Consider the following 16,733-nt stretch of genomic DNA (forward strand, 5'->3'; position numbering starts at 1 on the left):
CAAGTGGACATAAACACAACTGATGCTACACTGTGAGCTTCCTGCATTTCCCACGCTTCCCACCTTGTTGCTCTAAGATTGACGTACAACATTGTCATTACATTTCAGGTGTACTCAGCGGTGCCTTGGGGACTCAGTCAGTGAGGTGTCTACCTTCGGCTCAGGGCATGTTCCCAGGGTCCTGGGATCGAGTCCTGCATCAGGATCCCTGCTTGATAGGGCTGCTTCTCCCTCCCCCTCTGCCTCTCACCCTGCTCATGCTCTCTCTCTTTCTCTCTCTCTCTCTTTCAAATAAATAAATAAATAAATAAATAAATAAATAAATAAATAAATATTCAAAGTGTACTCCCATTTTTTTCAGATCTCTGAAAATTATGGCACCAGAAAAGAAAGGTTTGGAAAATAAATAAATAATCTAAGAAGTTCTTTCAATGAGATATTTTGGGATTTTAGCTATAGATTTCAGAATGGGCAGATATCATATTCTTTTGCAAATGACATGCAATAGCCCGAAGGCAGTCGGCTGTACAGATGCTGCAGAACTGGCCATTGGAAGCGCGTCTTCCACTTACACAGGAAGAGCCTCAGGCAGGCAGAAGTTTCCAAGAGGCTGTGTCTTTGTGAGATGCATACAAGGTGTGTGAATAATATTAAATATTCCATGTTAACATACAGCAACATATTTAATATATATGTCTTTTTTTTAAATATTTTATTTATTTATTCATGAGAGACACAGAAAGAGAAAGGGAGAGACAGAGGCAGAGGGAGAAGCGGGCTCCATGCAGGGAGCCCAATGTGGGACTTGATCCCAAGACTCCGGGACCAAGCCCTGAGTTGATGGCAGGTACTCAACTGCTGAGCCACCCAGGTGCCCCTTATACATGTGTCTTGTTCAACAATGGAATTTGTTCCAGCAACCGTATTAAAAAGAAAAATAATTCCATTGTAGAGTGGGGAATATTACACACATTCTGTCCCAATCCAGAATAACTAAACAAATTTCACAAATAGCAAAATAAATCTGTGGAACAACAAACTAAATTTATATAAATAATAAACAATAATTTGAAAGTAAATAAATATCATATAAAATAAAGTGTCACCAAGTATACTAACACTTTTTCTTCTTTCTATTCCATTTTTCCCCCCAAAGCCCTTTGGATGCTCACAGTTAATTTGCAGTCAGACTATCCTTTTAACATGAAGTTATAGCCAAGAGCAAACTCCCTGGGGCAGAGCGAGGCTGAGTCCCCGTGTTTCCTGGGCCCGTGGGGATCAGGGGGGTGGGCCCGGCTGGTGGCTGTGGGAACCTGTTCCTCCCGCCTCCTGGGCAGCTGGTCCCAACACTGGCCATCCCGTGTGCACCCGCGTCCACCCACACGGGCACTCGACCTAACTCTGCTCCGGGTGATGTCCTGACCAGAGCCGGGGTGTCCGGGTTGTGTGCCAAGGGAATCTGCTGGACGCTGTGATGTCAAAATACCACCTCTCATAATGCATTTGATGTGTTTGGGCTGAAACAGCCACTCTAAGGAGAATGCAGTGTCCGGACAGTGCTGGGCGTTTTCAGGCGCTGATGCTCCAGGACCGTGAGCTGGAAGCCGGTCTGCAAGGCCAGCCTGCAGCTATAGCCCCGGCTCCGCCAAGGGGCCGGGCCGCCCACACTCCACAAGGACAGCCGTGGGCCAATACTTGGCGGCTCGGGGCCCAGACTTCTTGGCAGGAGTGCCCACCGGCTTCCCCAAAGCTGAGGGCCCCTGGCGGTGCTGGCAGTGGCTCCTCTCGTCCCTGGACCTCAGGTCCCCCGCCAAGTCACTCCCCTGGGAGCAGCGGCTTGGCCAGGGTAGGCTCATCCCCAGAAGTCCTGGGTTGTTCCCTCCCCCACGGGGATTCCAGCCTGTGGCCGATCAGATCTATTTGAGGGTCTTTCTGTCCTTCACAGAACATGGCAAGTGCCGGGTTTCTACCTCACCGTGGGCTGCTGGACCAGGGCCTTGGGGGTGTTGGGTGGCAGTGTCTGGGCTGCTCTGCAAGCCATGTCCCACTCTGCAGCCATGGCTGCATCACTTTGTGAAACTCAGACTAATTGAGCAAAACCTGAGATGTCGAAACCCACAGAAACCCTGGGAGGGGCCCCTGTTAACCTATAGTGGAAGCTGCTGGCTGCCAGTGTCCTGGAACCACCTCCCCTCCAGTGGTTACAGCCCCATTCTGGATCCCTGTGAATCAGGATGCTCCACACTGCCCCATGAACCAGCTGTTGTGCAGCAGGGGAGGATGCACATGGTGTGCACTGAGCAACTGCAGCTTCTCCTGAACCAAACATCCCATTGGAGGCGTCCGGATGACGTTGTGTTGGAACCTTGCCCAGAAGGAAGAGAGAGGCCTGCAGAGCAGTGTCTCCAAGTCCTGGGTCTCCTTCCAGGGATGCTCGTTCCTGTCGGGGCACAGACACCATCCCCGGAGGGGACGGTCCCGAGGGCCCTGGACTGCATTTGGAGCAGCCCTCACAGACTTGTGCTCTAAGTCACTAGACAATGAGAGTGTGGAGAAATGTGTCTCACCCTCCTGCCTGCCTCCTGAGCAGTGGAAAGAAACGTAGTGTGTTTTGTTTCATTAGATTCCCTCTACAGTCACCTCCAGGCCGCAAAGATCACTCTCCTCATTGATTTCTTTTTATATTCCTCAGAGGCTTCCTGTTCCATGTACATAGAGCTGGTCTCTCCTTGGCATTTATGTCACGACATCCACCATTTCACCTCCCAGATCAAAGCAGGGCCTTGACTCATCCTGTCACCCCAGGCGGTCTGTCCTGCATCTTGTGGCTCCAGCGCTTGACTCCCTCTGGATTTACTGCCAATCGCACTTATTTCCCCATCTTCCTCCACATCTGACTGCACCATAACTCTCAGAAACCCCACAAAGCAGCTGGGAACCAGAGACACCCCACAGCTCCTACAGAGGGCAGGCTTGTTTGTGTTACTGCCACAGGATCCATCTCTGGTTTGGAACAAGAACAGGTGCATCTGGGAGGGGCGCTGTGTTCAGGGACACCTGCTGAAAGTCACCACCTGGCTCTGCTCTCGCGTCAGGAGGAAGAGCAGCCAGCGGGAAGGGGCACCTAGTGACCGTCGGGTGCAGCGCTGATAGCTGACAGAACCTGAGGCCTGTCCTGAGTGGACCCCAAATCTACACCTGAACCTCAGGAAGGCAGAGGGGAGCCCTGTGACCAGACGTGCTCACGCAGAGGGAAGCAAGACGTCAGCTCTCCCCAGCTGGGGTTGGTCTCCCTTCCCCCCAATAGAAACCCTGCTAATTCTTTTTAAAAAAGGGAGAGAGATTCATTTATAGAAAACCTTTTTACAATTTATTTCCTGTTATTAATCTTTAAAGTATAAAAATTGAGGCTCTAGCTAAATGCAGGGTTTCAGTGGTGAAATTTTGACCATGTGAACAAATAAATAAATATTTACAGTCTTTGGCAAAACAAATGAAGTTTCATCAATCTGGAAGAGAAGTTTGTTCAAAAAAAAAACATAAATAATTTACCAAAAAAACTATGGTACATTCTAAATATTCACATCATCATCCCACAGCACTGTGTTGTTCGGCCAAGGGACACCAACAGAGAAACCTGCACGGCCTCCACGACCGTTACATTTAGTCCAGTCCCCAAACCCCGCTGTTCTGGGGACACGGCTCTGCAGAACAAGGTCAAAAGTGCAGCAAAACAAAAAATCAACCTCGAAGGAAGCAACAAACGTAACTTTATCGAATGAAATGTGGAAGTTGAGACAAAAGTCGTGAATCCTCTCTATTTTGCATAGAAACAAGATTGCTGTTGACAGAAAGGGGAGAAAGATTCGCCTGCATTAGACAAAACCAATTCCTCTCATTAAACCCCTTCTGTGGAGTGAGATTAATATTTCCTGTAGAAAGATCATGCAATTTAAGGCAAAAAAAAAAAAAAAAAGAAACAAAAACGTGTGTATATTATGGTATGACTGGTTATCGGGTGTGCCCAGCAGGCTGGATGCTGACTCTTCATCAGCATTAAAGTCTCAAATCCTATGTACAGCAGGTCGGCAACAGTAACAGACCGAAGGACAGTCGCTGGCGACAGTATAGATAAAGGTTCCATTATAAACTCTTCACAATCATTTATTGATCCTCCTCCGTTTTAAGCATGCTTTATCGTGACAACATAATATTGCAGAGCTTGGGTCTTGACAGGAAGGTATTTTGTTGTAACTTCATCTTTGTATTATCATGCGTGTGGTATGTTTTCATCCCTAGGAATCACACTACATGTGTTACTTGACATGTTTAAAATAAGTTATTAGTGAATGGAGCTGCATTCTGTAGTCATTTAATAAATATTAACAAAACGTTTATAAGTGGAACCTTGGGGGAAAGTTTGGCCAGATTAGGTAAGCAGCTCTTGCATAGTGTCGAAGCCTAGAATAGGAGTTAGACGCTAAAGTGCATTTGCTGGTGTGTTTGCCCGCTTGTCTGATCTCCAGCAGCAGAGACTGAGAAAGAAGCTCAAGCAGAAACTCTGGCAATCAGAAAATCAAGGGACAACAGGCCAGGAGCTCCCTCAAGGCTGCAGGGCAGGAGCGGCCTGCTCGGCTCTGCTAACTTCTCTAACGGGGGCTCTGAGGAGCCCTGCCTGGACCCATGTGGGCACCGCCTTGCAGGGTGTCCCTTCTCAGATGAAGCTGCGCCCCTGCCCTGTCGAGGCCGCGGACTCGGGCAGTGGGCAGGGGAGCGGGGTTCTCGTAATTCCCGTGCGTGTTCCCACTATGGGGCTGGCCCCCCGAGGTGTGACGTCCCTGACCTCTCGGCTACACGGTACCACTTCATACTCCAGTGGACCCGTCCCCGTGGCCACCTGCCTGCGGCTGTGGAACAGCTCTAACCCAGGAATGGAAATGGCTCTAAGCACTGAAAGTCGTGTAGCAATATTTTTCCTGCTTAATTTATGACAAAGGCTTGCACACAATATTCCCTTCAACTCCATATACACATAAATACAATAAGTAATTACATTTTATATGTAAACGTCGTTCTTTTTAAACAAACAAGAGAAAACGATGTAATGCCATGTTCAATTTTCACTGCACGTAGAGTCTGGTGCATCATCAGGCTGTCTTCCGGCGGCGGGCGGGATGTTTCCCGTCGGGTTCCACGAACACGCACCCTCTGGAGGCACGTGGGCTTGGGGTCGGCGACGGTGAGCGACCCTCAAAGTCAAGGTCAAGGACAGGAGCTGCTGCTAAAGAGAGAGAAGCTGGAAGCACCAGCAGAGACTGGGGCCTAGGTAACAGCGTCTACAGTACATTTCCGGAGATGCGGCAAGTCTTGCTTAGACATCTGCAAAATAAAAATACAATAAACAGAATTAGCATGGGTGGACCACAGGTTTGGTTTGGTTTTATTTTCTTCTACCCGTAACCTAAAATATCATCTTAATTTTTAAAACCTCCACACTTTGGATGGATGTGTGAATGGTTGGACTTGTGTGTGGAAGGGGTGTGTGTGGGGGGAGGAACACATCAACCCAACAGAGGGACAAAGAAACAACGTTCTTGTGTCCTCGTTCTCTCTTTATGTGTAATTTTCAACATGTGGTTGTTGAGAAGTACCTCTGGGCCTCACCGACCCCGCCAGTGGGAGGGAATATGTTCACGTCCCCACGAAGCTGTGGGGTCACATTAGATGGGGCAGGCTCGCTTCTGGGTCTGCAATACGGTGATCCAAGTATGCTCCAGAGAGAGAATGGCAGAGAACCCTCTTCCTTCCTTCCCTCCTTCCTTCTCTCCTTCCTTCCTTCCTTCCTCCCTTCCTTCCTTCCTTCCTTCCTTCCTTCCTTCCCTCCCTCCCTCCCTCCCTCCCTCCTTCTTTCCTTCCTTTTTTCCTTCCTTCCCTCCCTCCCTTCCTTCCCTCCTTCTTTCTTTCCTTTTTTCCTTCCTTCCCTCCCTCCCTTCTTTGCTCCTTTCTTCCTTCCCTCCTTCCTTCCTTCTCTTCTTCCTTCTCTTCTTCCCTCCTTCTTTCCTTCTTTTCCTCCTTCCTTTCCTTCTTCCTTCCTTTCCTCTTTACTCTCCTTCTTCCTTCCTTTTTCTTTCCTTCCTTCCTTCTTTCCTTCCTTCCTTCTCTTCTTCCCTCCTTCCTTTCCTCCTTCCTTCCTCCCTTCCTCCTCTCCTTTTCTCCTTCTTTCCTCCCCTCCTTCTTTCCTTCCTCCTTCCATCTCTTCTTCCCTCCTTGCTTTCCTTCTTCCTTTCCTCTCTCTTCCATATTTTCCTCCTTCCTTCCTCCCTCCTTCCTTTCCTCTTTCCTCCTTCCTCCTTCCTTCCATCTTTTCTTCCTTCCTTTATTCCTTCCTTCCCTCCTTCTTTCTTTCCTCCTTTTGTCCCTTCTTCCCTCCTTTCCTCCTTCCTTCCTCCCTCCTTCCTTTCCTCTTTCCTCCTTCCTCCCTCCCTCCTTCCATCTTTTTCTTCCTTCCTTTCTTCCTTCCTTTCTTCCTCCCTTCCTTCCTTCCTTCCTTCCTTCCTTCCTTCCCTCCTTCTTTCCTTCTTCCTTTTGTCCCTTCTTCCCTCCTTTCCTCCTTCCTTCCCTCTTCCATATTTTCCTCCTTCCTTCCTCCCTCCTTCCTTTCATCTTTCCTCCTCCCTCCCTCCCTCATTCCATCCTTCCTTCCTTCCTTCCTTCCTTCCTTCCTTCCTTCCTTCCTTCCTCCCCTCTTTCCTTCCTCCTTCCCTCCTTCCCTTTCTAAGCAAGGGTAGCAATCTAAAATGCTGCCAGAGGTCCAGAACGTGTACAAAATGTACACAGCCCCAGGACCAAGCACAGTGTAGACAAGCAGAGCCAGTGAATAACTGGGAAGTGGCTCTGGACGGGGCTCCCACTCACCACCCTAATGTGCCACTTTTATAAAATGTGTGTCCCTTCCCTGTTCTCTGTGCCATGAGCCGCCTGCACAGTGACAATGTCACCCACCTCTGCATTCATATTTGAGGTCCGAGAAATAGACCATCTCTTGAGAGAAGACAAACAGACCCAGTCGACCACCAGCATAGGTTTGGTCATAGATGGGTCCCGAGTCGGCCATGACCTGTTTTCCTTCGTGCACCAAGACCCTGAAAACAGGAGAAAGAACAAGGTGTGACTGCTGGAGATGAGAGGCAAACTCTCTCCTTACAGCTGGCAGCAATAAATAGGCCAGCGCTCCAAAACCCAGCAGACCTGTAAGTGGCCCCCCAGCTGCAGACAGAGTGCCCTCCAGTCCCCAGCTGCCTGGTGGACAGACAGACAGCCACCATTTCCAGACTCTCTGCCTGGCATCAGGTCCTCACCACCGAGGCCACCCTCCTCATGGCCTTCACATGGCATCACCCACTGGCATCCACCCACTAGGCCAGAGCTGCACGCCAAGAAGGACAGGGCTCGATCCTCATGCCCAGAGCAGGACTGCATGCACCACTGCCTCCCTGACCAGGTCACAGCTCATGGGCAAGGGAACATCGTGCCCAGACAGCGAGGTCGTGCTTCTCTTGCCCTGGTCTGCTTATTCACGCTGGGGACACACACGCTTCTGGCCTTTGTGGAGAATCCCACCTGCCCTGCCCTTATTACTCAAGTTTAAATAATTCATGTTTGTTGCAATCAAGATCAATGAGAAACGCTGTCTATGCCAAAAGAGCAAAATACTGTTAGTCTGATATTTGTGAAAGCTTTATTGGAAAATGTTTTAGGTTCAGCCATCCACAACATCAGAAACAAATATGAATGTCTTCTCTGAAGGAATCACATGTTAATTTTGCAAAGACATGGTTCATTTGCACTTTCTGCCCCCTGCCTGGGATATTCACAAGGATGAGAGATGCTCATCAGCCTCCAAGTTACATTAACAAGACAAGTTGGTAGGGATCCCTGGGTGGCTCAGAGGTTTAGCACCTGCCTTCGGCCCAGGATGTGATCCTGGAGTCCCAGGATCGAGTCCCACATCAGGCTCCCTGAATGGAGCCTGCTTCTCCCTCTGCCTGTGTCTCTGCCCCCCCACCCCGTGTCTCTCATGAATAAATAAAATCTTTAAAAAAAAGAAAAACAAGACAAGCTGGATTTTCTCCTCTTCCATAGTTCTTTTTTTGTTTGTTTGTTTTGTTTTGTTTTTTGGGGTTTTTTTTATAAGTGATGTGCAGTAGAAGATGCAGGATAGAAAAAATATGCACAAAAGTGGAAGAGCCAAGAGGACAGCAAAGAGGTGAGCGTTCATGTCAGCTCATTTGTCTGTTATTGTTCAGACGCGTCATCTGACAGAAGGACACTCTTGCAGTGGGAGCCAGTTGGGGGAAGCCACCCTCACCTTATGTAGCCTGTCTTCGGTCTATGGGTCAGGTGCCACCTGTAAGCAGTGTAGTCCTTCCAGCCGATATTTTTGGGGTCGTGCCACAATGTGCGCACCTGAGAAAACACATCTGTCCTGAGTCCCATTGGCACCTGAGTCTTGACCACAGTCTCACTACCAAATGGGAAGCAAAGACGTTACTCTGCACATTCACGCCTGAGGTTCATGCTGCTACATCACCCTCGGCTGGATTTCGTAGCGTGAATCTCTCGTGTGGATCAAAACCCACTGACAGGGAGCAATGTGGTCCTGAGCTCAGGGCAGAGGTGTTTGAGCCGGAGCCGTGGATTCAGATTCTGGATCCTCTGCTTCCTCAACATGGGACTTTGGGTAAAACACTTAAACTTTTAAAACCCATTTCCCCCTACCTCTAGAAGAAGGTATAAATATGTTCAGTTTACAAGAGGATCATCATTGGCGTTTACAAAAGAACCAGACATGGCATCTTTAGTAAGGTTCATACTCAATAAAAGAGTGTTAAAACCAGTGTACATTCAGCCAAAATTAATGACAACATGGAGGCGAGCCGTCTTTGCATTGGACGAAGGCTGCTCTCTTGAAAAGCCATGGTGGCTGCAAGGCCACGTCAAAGGGCACTGGCTCAGCGTGCCCTGTCGTCCTACCTGACCTTCGGTGTTCCCCGTATGCCACAGAGCATTCCTCAGGTGCTCGCCCGTCCCCGTGGTGGAGTTCACCACCTTGAGGGACACGCCGGAGTAGCCGTACGCCCGGGTGGGCTGGTCTTCCCAGTAGGTCTGCGTGACCTGCTTCCACATCACCACGTAGAAGCGGCTACTGGACTGGTAGCCAAAGACGAAGCCGGCATAGTCATCGTCCCGGTCGGTATTGACATAAAACGTGCCACTGAAGTCCACGGACCCAAACTCATCAAACCCTGGATGTCAAAGGGAACACGCATCATAGGATTTGGTCAGAATGGCTTTTGAGGGAAAAGCCTGGATTAGCTCCGGGGTCAGTGGACGTGGATATTAGGAGGTGGGGCTTGGCTCTTCTCTGGCATCCACCTCGGGTTCTGTGACTCTGGCATTAATGAAACGTGTGGGGTTTCATACGCTCAGATCCCACATACCGCGTTTTGGCAGAGCTCTACTGTATCGTGTAACATCTCACAGACCAAATCCATAAAATAAAAAGGCTTATTGAATCTCAATGTGTGATGCTCCAGTCCTTCCATTGAGACCACATAGGCAGACCTGGAAGCACAGGGCCTCCCGAGAGACCTCCCTAATCTTCCCACCCCACTAGCCTCCAGCGTGCCCATGGGCGCCTTGCCCCCCAGAACCCACAACGCCCGGCACGTGTCCGAGGCTCACCAACAGCAATGCCGGGGTCGGAGTTGGCCGTCTGCACCAGCTCCTTGCCTTGATGGCGAATGACCCAGTTGGGGTCGATTTGGGTGGTGCCCTTGGGGTCCAAGTGGACCATCTGAAAGTTTCTGAAGTCGGTTTCACTGATGGCACTGTTTTCGGGACACACATCATCAATGTCTGGGATGCTGTCATTGTCAAAGTCGTCCTTGCAGGCGTCCCCACGCCCATCACCTGCCACCAGGACAAGGAGGAGAATGAGGAAACTAAGTAGAGGGTTTGCCATTTGCCTCTCAGGAGGGTCCTCACACGTGTAGATGTGATGCCCCAAGAGCCACAACCATGTGCTGTAACCGCAGCAGCCGGCAAGTCCCCAAGGGCCCCCCTCAACACTGGGCTGCGGGGCAGGGGGCTGACACGTGGAAGACTGAACTGAACTGCCAGCTGTTTCCAGAACTTCTGTTACGACCTTTCTTCATCATCCTGCCCCAAATCTATCTGGATGGTAAAGCAGGGCTCTTTCTACAAATGGCTTTCCTTGGTGAGACATGACCTTGGTTTTCCTAGAAGCTTCTTTCTACTTGTCCAGTGAGGTGCTGGAAGGGGTGGAGGGAGACCCACGGGCTGCACACGGGGGGACCCACGGCCCCCACAGCTGCCAGTCTGCAGTGAGTGAGACCATCCCCAGGCCGATGGCAGCTTCCTAAACTAGCTCCTGCTTCAGAAGGAGAAAACGGTACTGAGTTCAGCTAATTTCCCATCACATTCTGAAAACCACTTCTTGGTTCCACCCAGTAGCACATGTCCCACCGATAGGGATGCAGGCACGCACGCCCTTGTGCATGAGCCTGGATGGCACTGAATGCTCCGAGCCAGCCAGCCTCTTCCCATCCTGGCCTGTACCTGGACTCCCACAGGATGGCCTGAGCGGAGTGCTGTGGTCCAGACAGGCTCCCTATGTCCTGCTGGAACCATCCGCATGGTGCGGGGATCCCCTGGAGCCACCCTCAGATCCTGAGTCCCCCACTTGCCCATGAGCCAAGTCAGCTCAGATGTCCACATCCCGCCTACACTGCTGAAGGCCAACCAGCCCCACAGGCACTTGCGGCCCTAAAGCCACTTTCTCATGGGGCCCCCAGAGCCCCCAGCACAGCATGCACCTCACTGTCTACTGGAGACCCTCCTGAGAACCCCAATTCCTGAGGCCAGACCCAGCTGCCGCACACTGCATGGGCTCAGCTGCGGGAAAACCAAGTCCTCTTCTTGATATTTCACACCCAGCATGTTTTGCTTGCTTTGCTCCTGAAAGACTAAATCCCAACCTTCCCTGTCATGACCCCAGGTCCCCACCTCATCTCGTGTGTGACTGGCACCTCTCCACGGAGACCACTAACAGCTTTCACACTAAGATGCTGCTGCCCTGAGATGCAAAGAGCTTGCCCTGGCCCCGTGGCTCAGCACCCCCACCCCCCGCAGACAGGTCCCTGGGCTCCCAGGCTCAACACCTACCATCCGAGTCCTCCTGGCCAGGGTTGAACACAAGCCGGCAGTTGTCCCTGTCATCGGGGACACCATCATTGTCATCGTCCGAGTCACAGGCGTCACCCTGGCCATCGTGGTCATGGTCGGCCTGGTTGGCGTTGGAGATGTAGGGGCAGTTGTCCTGGTTGTTCTGGTGTCCGTCCTCGTCGATGTCCTCATTGTTGTCACACTGGTCTCCCACGAGGTCATTATCCACGTCGGTCTGGGGGACAGAACAGGGACCCACGTGAGCCCCCGGGGACGGGCTGTGCCCTCTGCCTTCCATGCCCACTCTCCGTGGGCTCGTGACATAGAAAGAGGACTGGAAAGAATTAAGGCCACAGAATCAAGCGCCTTTGTGACATCGTTTGCAGCCGTACACCCCACGCACGGCAGCAGGACGTTACGATCGCTGCGTCTTCCAGAGCAAAATCTGGAAGAGGGAAGCAGCTCCCACGTTTGCTGCAGGGAAATGGGAAGATAAATGGAGGAGGCACGGCTCCCTCCAGCAGGGGAGGCGAAGGCACCCACGCATTTGGCCCGGGGCCACCGAGATATGAGAGTGGAGCGCCGGGTTCAGTAAATGTTTTCAATTAAAATTATTGAAAAGCCTATGCTGTCACTTGTTGGCAGCGCTAACGGAAAGCCACAGGCACGTCCACCGACTACTGACGAGGCCCTCGGGCCCCTCGGGCCCCTGGACACACCCGGTCCATCGCGCCATCAATCACCTGGTCAGGGTTGTGCACCAGGGGGCAGTTGTCGCAGTGGTCACCCACACCGTCCCCGTCGGTGTCTCTCTGGTCGGTGTTGTAGACGTACGGACAGTTGTCCCTCTCGTTGAACACATCTGCAGGTTTTCAAGAGGAAACACGGAAGTGGGCTGAGTTTAGAAAAAGCCCAGAGCCTTCCTACTGCATTTAGAGCAACTTATAGCCAAGCTTTCATTTAATAAAAAAAGGATCTAAGATTATGGTGAAGTGTAAATATTATTGGGTTTGTGGAAGACCATATGTCAGATTTCCCATTAAAGTTGAGATCCCCTTAGTTTAAACCAGAGGCGCTCTCAGCCTTTCGGGAAAACGCTGCACACTGAGCTGTGTTCTCATGGTGCAAGCTCTGAGTTCACCGTGTGGACTGTTTCCCTCCCATCACCTTGAAAATATGGCCTGAGCCCCAGACACTGAGTGGCTCCTGGGGTTCGACTGCCTCCTCGTCACCCGTTTGCTATGTGGAGGGAAGTGATGGCGGCAGAGACTGACAGGGCTTCCAGGTGTGATGAATCCCATCAATGTTGGAGTCTTGGAACGTGACTTAACCCCGTGCACAACCGGCAACCCCAAATATCACAACCACCGAGTCAGAAGGAGCGCGTGGGACAGGCTGAGGCGCCTCCCGCCCAGCCCGCTGGGACCCCAGGGACGGCACAGGGAGGCCAGTGAGGACGGGTCCCCAGGAGGGCTGGCACGTGCACCAGCTGCCATGGGGAGAGAGGTGCCCATTGGCCCTGGGCCCAGCCCACAGACGCCCACAGGCAGGGCGGACCACCATAGGGACAAGGGCTGCTCTGGAGGGCGCCAGCCTCTGCGACGGAACACGACCTGGACTTGTCGGACGTTCCTGACACCCAGGGGTCCCCCGAGGGCAGCTTCACCGTGGCTGACTCGTGAATGGTTGGAACCAAGGGTGCGGGTGGAGAATATCCCAGGACAGGGAGGCAGCCACTACCATCAGACGCGTCTCAGAGGTGTGGTGTGGCAAGGACACAGGACAGCGCTCCTGGGGTTCGGAAGGGGGTAAGCACGAAGGACACAGGGAACAGGACCAGGGGCTCGGGTCACAGGAAGGAAGATGCCACACCTGCCATCTTAGGAAGGGAGGACCCGAGGCTGGAAACGTCCCCCACTGGCCTCAGGAAGGGACGGGCCAGTGAGGTTGGGCTCCTGCGAGTACAGCGGAGGCGCCGTTGAACCTCGCGCAAGCCCGTGGATGCTGCGAGCTTACACCAGGCCTACAGGAGGACACCGACGCGCAAGGCCGTAAACCCGCGTCCAGGGCAAAGAGCAGGACTGACCGTCTCCGTCAATGTCCACGGAGCACGCGTCCCCCTCGCCGTTGTTGTCCGTGTCGATCTGCGCGGGGTTGTGCACGTACGGGCAGTTGTCACAGCGGTCTCCAACCTCATCCTTGTCGTAGTCAAATTGCCGGGGGTTGAAGAGAAGCTGGCAGTTGTCCTACAGAAAGGGAAGGGAAGAAGCCAGGACACCGCGTGGGGTTGTACGGGGCTGCAAGTCACGGCCGCATGCAGGGCGGACACCCTCGCACCCAGAGCCGGCCAGCCCCGGCCACGCTTTCTTGCCACCTAACCATTTTGTGATTATTTATACATTAAATATGCCTCCTGCTCAAATGTTGAGATTTTCTTATGGCAAAGATGATGTGGTGCGTGCATGATGGTGAGAACAGATACATCCACGTCACAGGCGTGAGCCAAGTGAGTGATGGATGCGGGAAGGGAGATCACAGACACGTACGGCGGCCTGAGTTGGAGCTCTCCTCCCCGGCCACCCGCTCCCTAGGCCGACAGCAGTCCCGCTGGGCCCACCTTCTCATCGTCCACGCCGTCGTTGTCGTCATCATCGTCACAGGCGTCCCCAGTGCCGTCCTTGTCAAAGTCTTCCTGCCCAGAGTTAGGCAGCAGGGGGCAGTTGTCCTGCAAGCAGAGGACGTGCCGAGTTATACAACACGCAGGGGGCAGGGGAGCGACCCCGTGGGCTCAGAACTGCGGTGTCAAGCTCAGGAGCTGTCCTCAGGGAGGCGAGGCCGTGCTTGGGGACGCCGTACCGCTGCCGTGGGTCCAAACCAGGGTCACTCGTGGCACTTGCCCAGGACCCCCGTGACGCCGCCACACAAGAGCAGAAGCCGTGGGAGCGAGGGCCCTGCTCTGGAAGCCTGGAGGAGGGCAAAGCCCGGGGGTCCCCTTCCACCCACAGCGCCAGCTCACGCGCCCTCCGCCCTCCTCGGCCAACGGCGCCAGGAGTCAGGTGTGGACATCTGATCGGAAACTGAGACGTAGAGTCCAAACCATCTCCCCAACCAGCTCTTCACACGGTGGGTAACTGGGCGTAATTAGGAAGGACATTTCGTTTCACTCCAACTCCGACTATGTTATAATTCAAACCCAACTGGCTGGTGAAGCACGCATTTCAGTTCTGTTCTCCAGCTGCCACAGAATCCCAGAGTCTACATACGCAGCGGGGACCCCGGGTCCCACACAGGTCCCACCCGGGGCCAGGTCTACAGCCCGCTGCCATCACACCCAGGCTCCCCCAGACTCGCAAATGTACCAAAACGGGAGCCCTGCCCAGCAAGTTACCGCCTGGAGACAAGAAGCCACAGGGAGTGAAGGGAACCCCCCAGAGCTCCCAGATGTTCAGACCCCAGAATTATCTCCGATGGCCACAGCCGTCCCATGTGGGAATCCCTGGATGGCGGGAGGTGGTGGACAGGAGCACCTGCAGGTCCCGCGCCCCGGCCCTCACCTTGATGCAGTGGTAGGTGGCGTTGGTGGCGCAGACCAGGTTCTTGTTGGGCCAGCCGTCCAGGTCTGAGTCCTCCCCGCAGATGAGCCCGTCGCCCGCGTAGCCCGTCTGGCACTCGCACTTGTACATGGGGTCGCTGAAATGCCCCAGGTAGATGCACTCCGCATGCCTGTGGCAGGCGTGAGTCTTGTCCTTGCACGGGTTCTCAGGCTCACACACCTATGGGGAGAGGGCCGCGTGGTTAGGACACGGCAAGACCCTGTCCTCAGGTGCAGGGGTGGAGGCAGGCACTCGGGGAAAGGCGCAGGGATGCAGAGCTGCCCGGGGGTGCTGCAGGGACAGCAGGTGCCGGGCAGGCCTCCAGGACTCGGAGCTGGGCTCCCTCTGGAGGAATTCCCGGGGGCTCTGGAGCAGCACCTGCAGGGCGTCCGAGCCCACAGGTGACCGTGTGGTCAGCAGCGTGCAGTGGCCCCTGCGTCCTCTCGGGCTCCTCTCAGGCTCAGCTCTGTCCCCACCAGGGTGGTCCGGTCAGGCTGGTGGACAGGCTCCAACAGCCCTCCACCTGCGTCGTTGCAGTCAGCACCTCCCGCTGCCTCCTCCAGGGAGTCCGCCCTGTTCTTCTCTACATCCCCTCCGCCCAGGGCTCTGGGTTCTGCCCAACTGATCTACAGCCTTTCCCCAGAACACAGAAGGCCCGGTTGCTCACCTGCTTCTCGGTCCTGGCTGCCTCCAGGCCGACGCCGAAGGGCTGGCTCCCTTTGTAGCGAGGGGGGCACGGCAGGCAGTGGAAGCCTGGATTTGTGTTGACGCAGCGGTGGGCCTTGCTCGTGGTGAAGCAGACGTCCGTGACCACGGCGCACTGCGGGATAAGCGGGCGTGAGCCCCGACCCTGAGTCCGCGGGCGCCCCATCCCCGGGGCGGGCACCCACCTCATCCAGGTCCTCACAGTGCGTGCCGTTGCCCAGGAAGCCCACGGGGCAGGAGCCGCAGGACCAGGACCCGTCGGGGAAGCTGCTGCACTGGGCGCCGGGGAAGCAGGGGTTGGATAAGCAGCCGTCTGCGGGGAGGACGCGGAGCCAGGTGAGCTCGGGCGAGCACCGCCGAGCAACTCACAGAAGGACAGAAGTGCCGCCTGCGCCCCAAGAGGCTCCGCATCTGCCCAGGACTCCAGCTCAGCCACAGGGAGACTGAGTTATTCAGAGGGAGCCGGCGGCCGGCGATGTGCCACCGCGATCCCGGGCCCCCCAAAGTCACCACCTCCCAGAATAGGTCCTTGGCGGTAAACATATCAAGGCTACGCAGGCACATGGACAGTGGTTGTCACACCAAACATTCTGCACCGTGCGTTTCCTGTTTTTACAAAAAAACACTGAGGAGCGGGCTGATGAAAGCAGCCGTCATCACGTGTGCAGAACTGCGCTTTCTTTTCTGTTTTCTACTGTTCTGCTTTTAATTTTACATTTTCTATTTTTCTGTTTGCAATCAGAATAAAAACCCGGTGGCTTGTTCAAAGAGCCCTCTGGCTGCAGGGTCCAGACCACAGGGACGGATGTGAGCGAGTGGCGGGGGCAGGGTGTGCCCCTCTCCCCGCACACCTACCTATGGGGCAGCTCCTCTTATTACACATCTGTTGCTCCTTGACATCGCCCACGCAGTCCTTGCCGCCGTGCTGGGGCTCGGGGCTGTTGCAGACGCGTGTCCGCTCCCGGATCCCCCCGGCACAGGTGACGGTGCAGGCGGACCACGGGGACCAGGGGCTCCACCGGCCATCGACTGTGGACAGAGAGCACAGACAGTCGAGGGGAAGGTGACCCACCCAGGGGCTCCTAAGGGAAGAGCCAGGTTGGAATGGGGTCTCTACCCATGGCGGGAACATTAGGAGGTGTCTTTTCGGGGCCCTAAGCTCAGGGGTAATGTAGATGACAGATTGCA

At 53.9% G+C, this 16,733-nt stretch overlaps 1 protein-coding gene across 1 annotated transcript in view; it reads right to left on the reverse strand.

Annotated features, from left to right (window-relative positions):
* Positions 1 to 3,347: 3,347 nt before the first annotated feature.
* THBS2 (thrombospondin 2) overlaps positions 3,348 to 16,733 on the reverse strand; it is a 29,013-nt gene continuing 15,627 nt past the window's right edge. The window contains exons 10-22 of the mRNA XM_072831224.1: positions 16,401 to 16,574; positions 15,731 to 15,858; positions 15,508 to 15,660; positions 14,802 to 15,020; positions 13,865 to 13,972; positions 13,334 to 13,493; positions 11,991 to 12,109; positions 11,248 to 11,482; positions 9,745 to 9,972; positions 9,034 to 9,305; positions 8,369 to 8,466; positions 7,003 to 7,142; positions 3,348 to 5,379 (exon numbers count right to left, since the gene is read on the reverse strand). Of these exons, the coding sequence (XP_072687325.1) occupies positions 5,372 to 5,379; positions 7,003 to 7,142; positions 8,369 to 8,466; positions 9,034 to 9,305; positions 9,745 to 9,972; positions 11,248 to 11,482; positions 11,991 to 12,109; positions 13,334 to 13,493; positions 13,865 to 13,972; positions 14,802 to 15,020; positions 15,508 to 15,660; positions 15,731 to 15,858; positions 16,401 to 16,574 (2,042 nt within the window). The 3' untranslated portion in view covers positions 3,348 to 5,371. The remainder of the gene's footprint in view (positions 5,380 to 7,002; positions 7,143 to 8,368; positions 8,467 to 9,033; positions 9,306 to 9,744; positions 9,973 to 11,247; positions 11,483 to 11,990; positions 12,110 to 13,333; positions 13,494 to 13,864; positions 13,973 to 14,801; positions 15,021 to 15,507; positions 15,661 to 15,730; positions 15,859 to 16,400; positions 16,575 to 16,733) is intronic.

This window comes from Canis lupus, chromosome 1, assembly GCF_048164855.1.
Source record: "Canis lupus baileyi chromosome 1, mCanLup2.hap1, whole genome shotgun sequence".
Taxonomy (NCBI): Eukaryota; Metazoa; Chordata; class Mammalia; order Carnivora; family Canidae; genus Canis; species Canis lupus.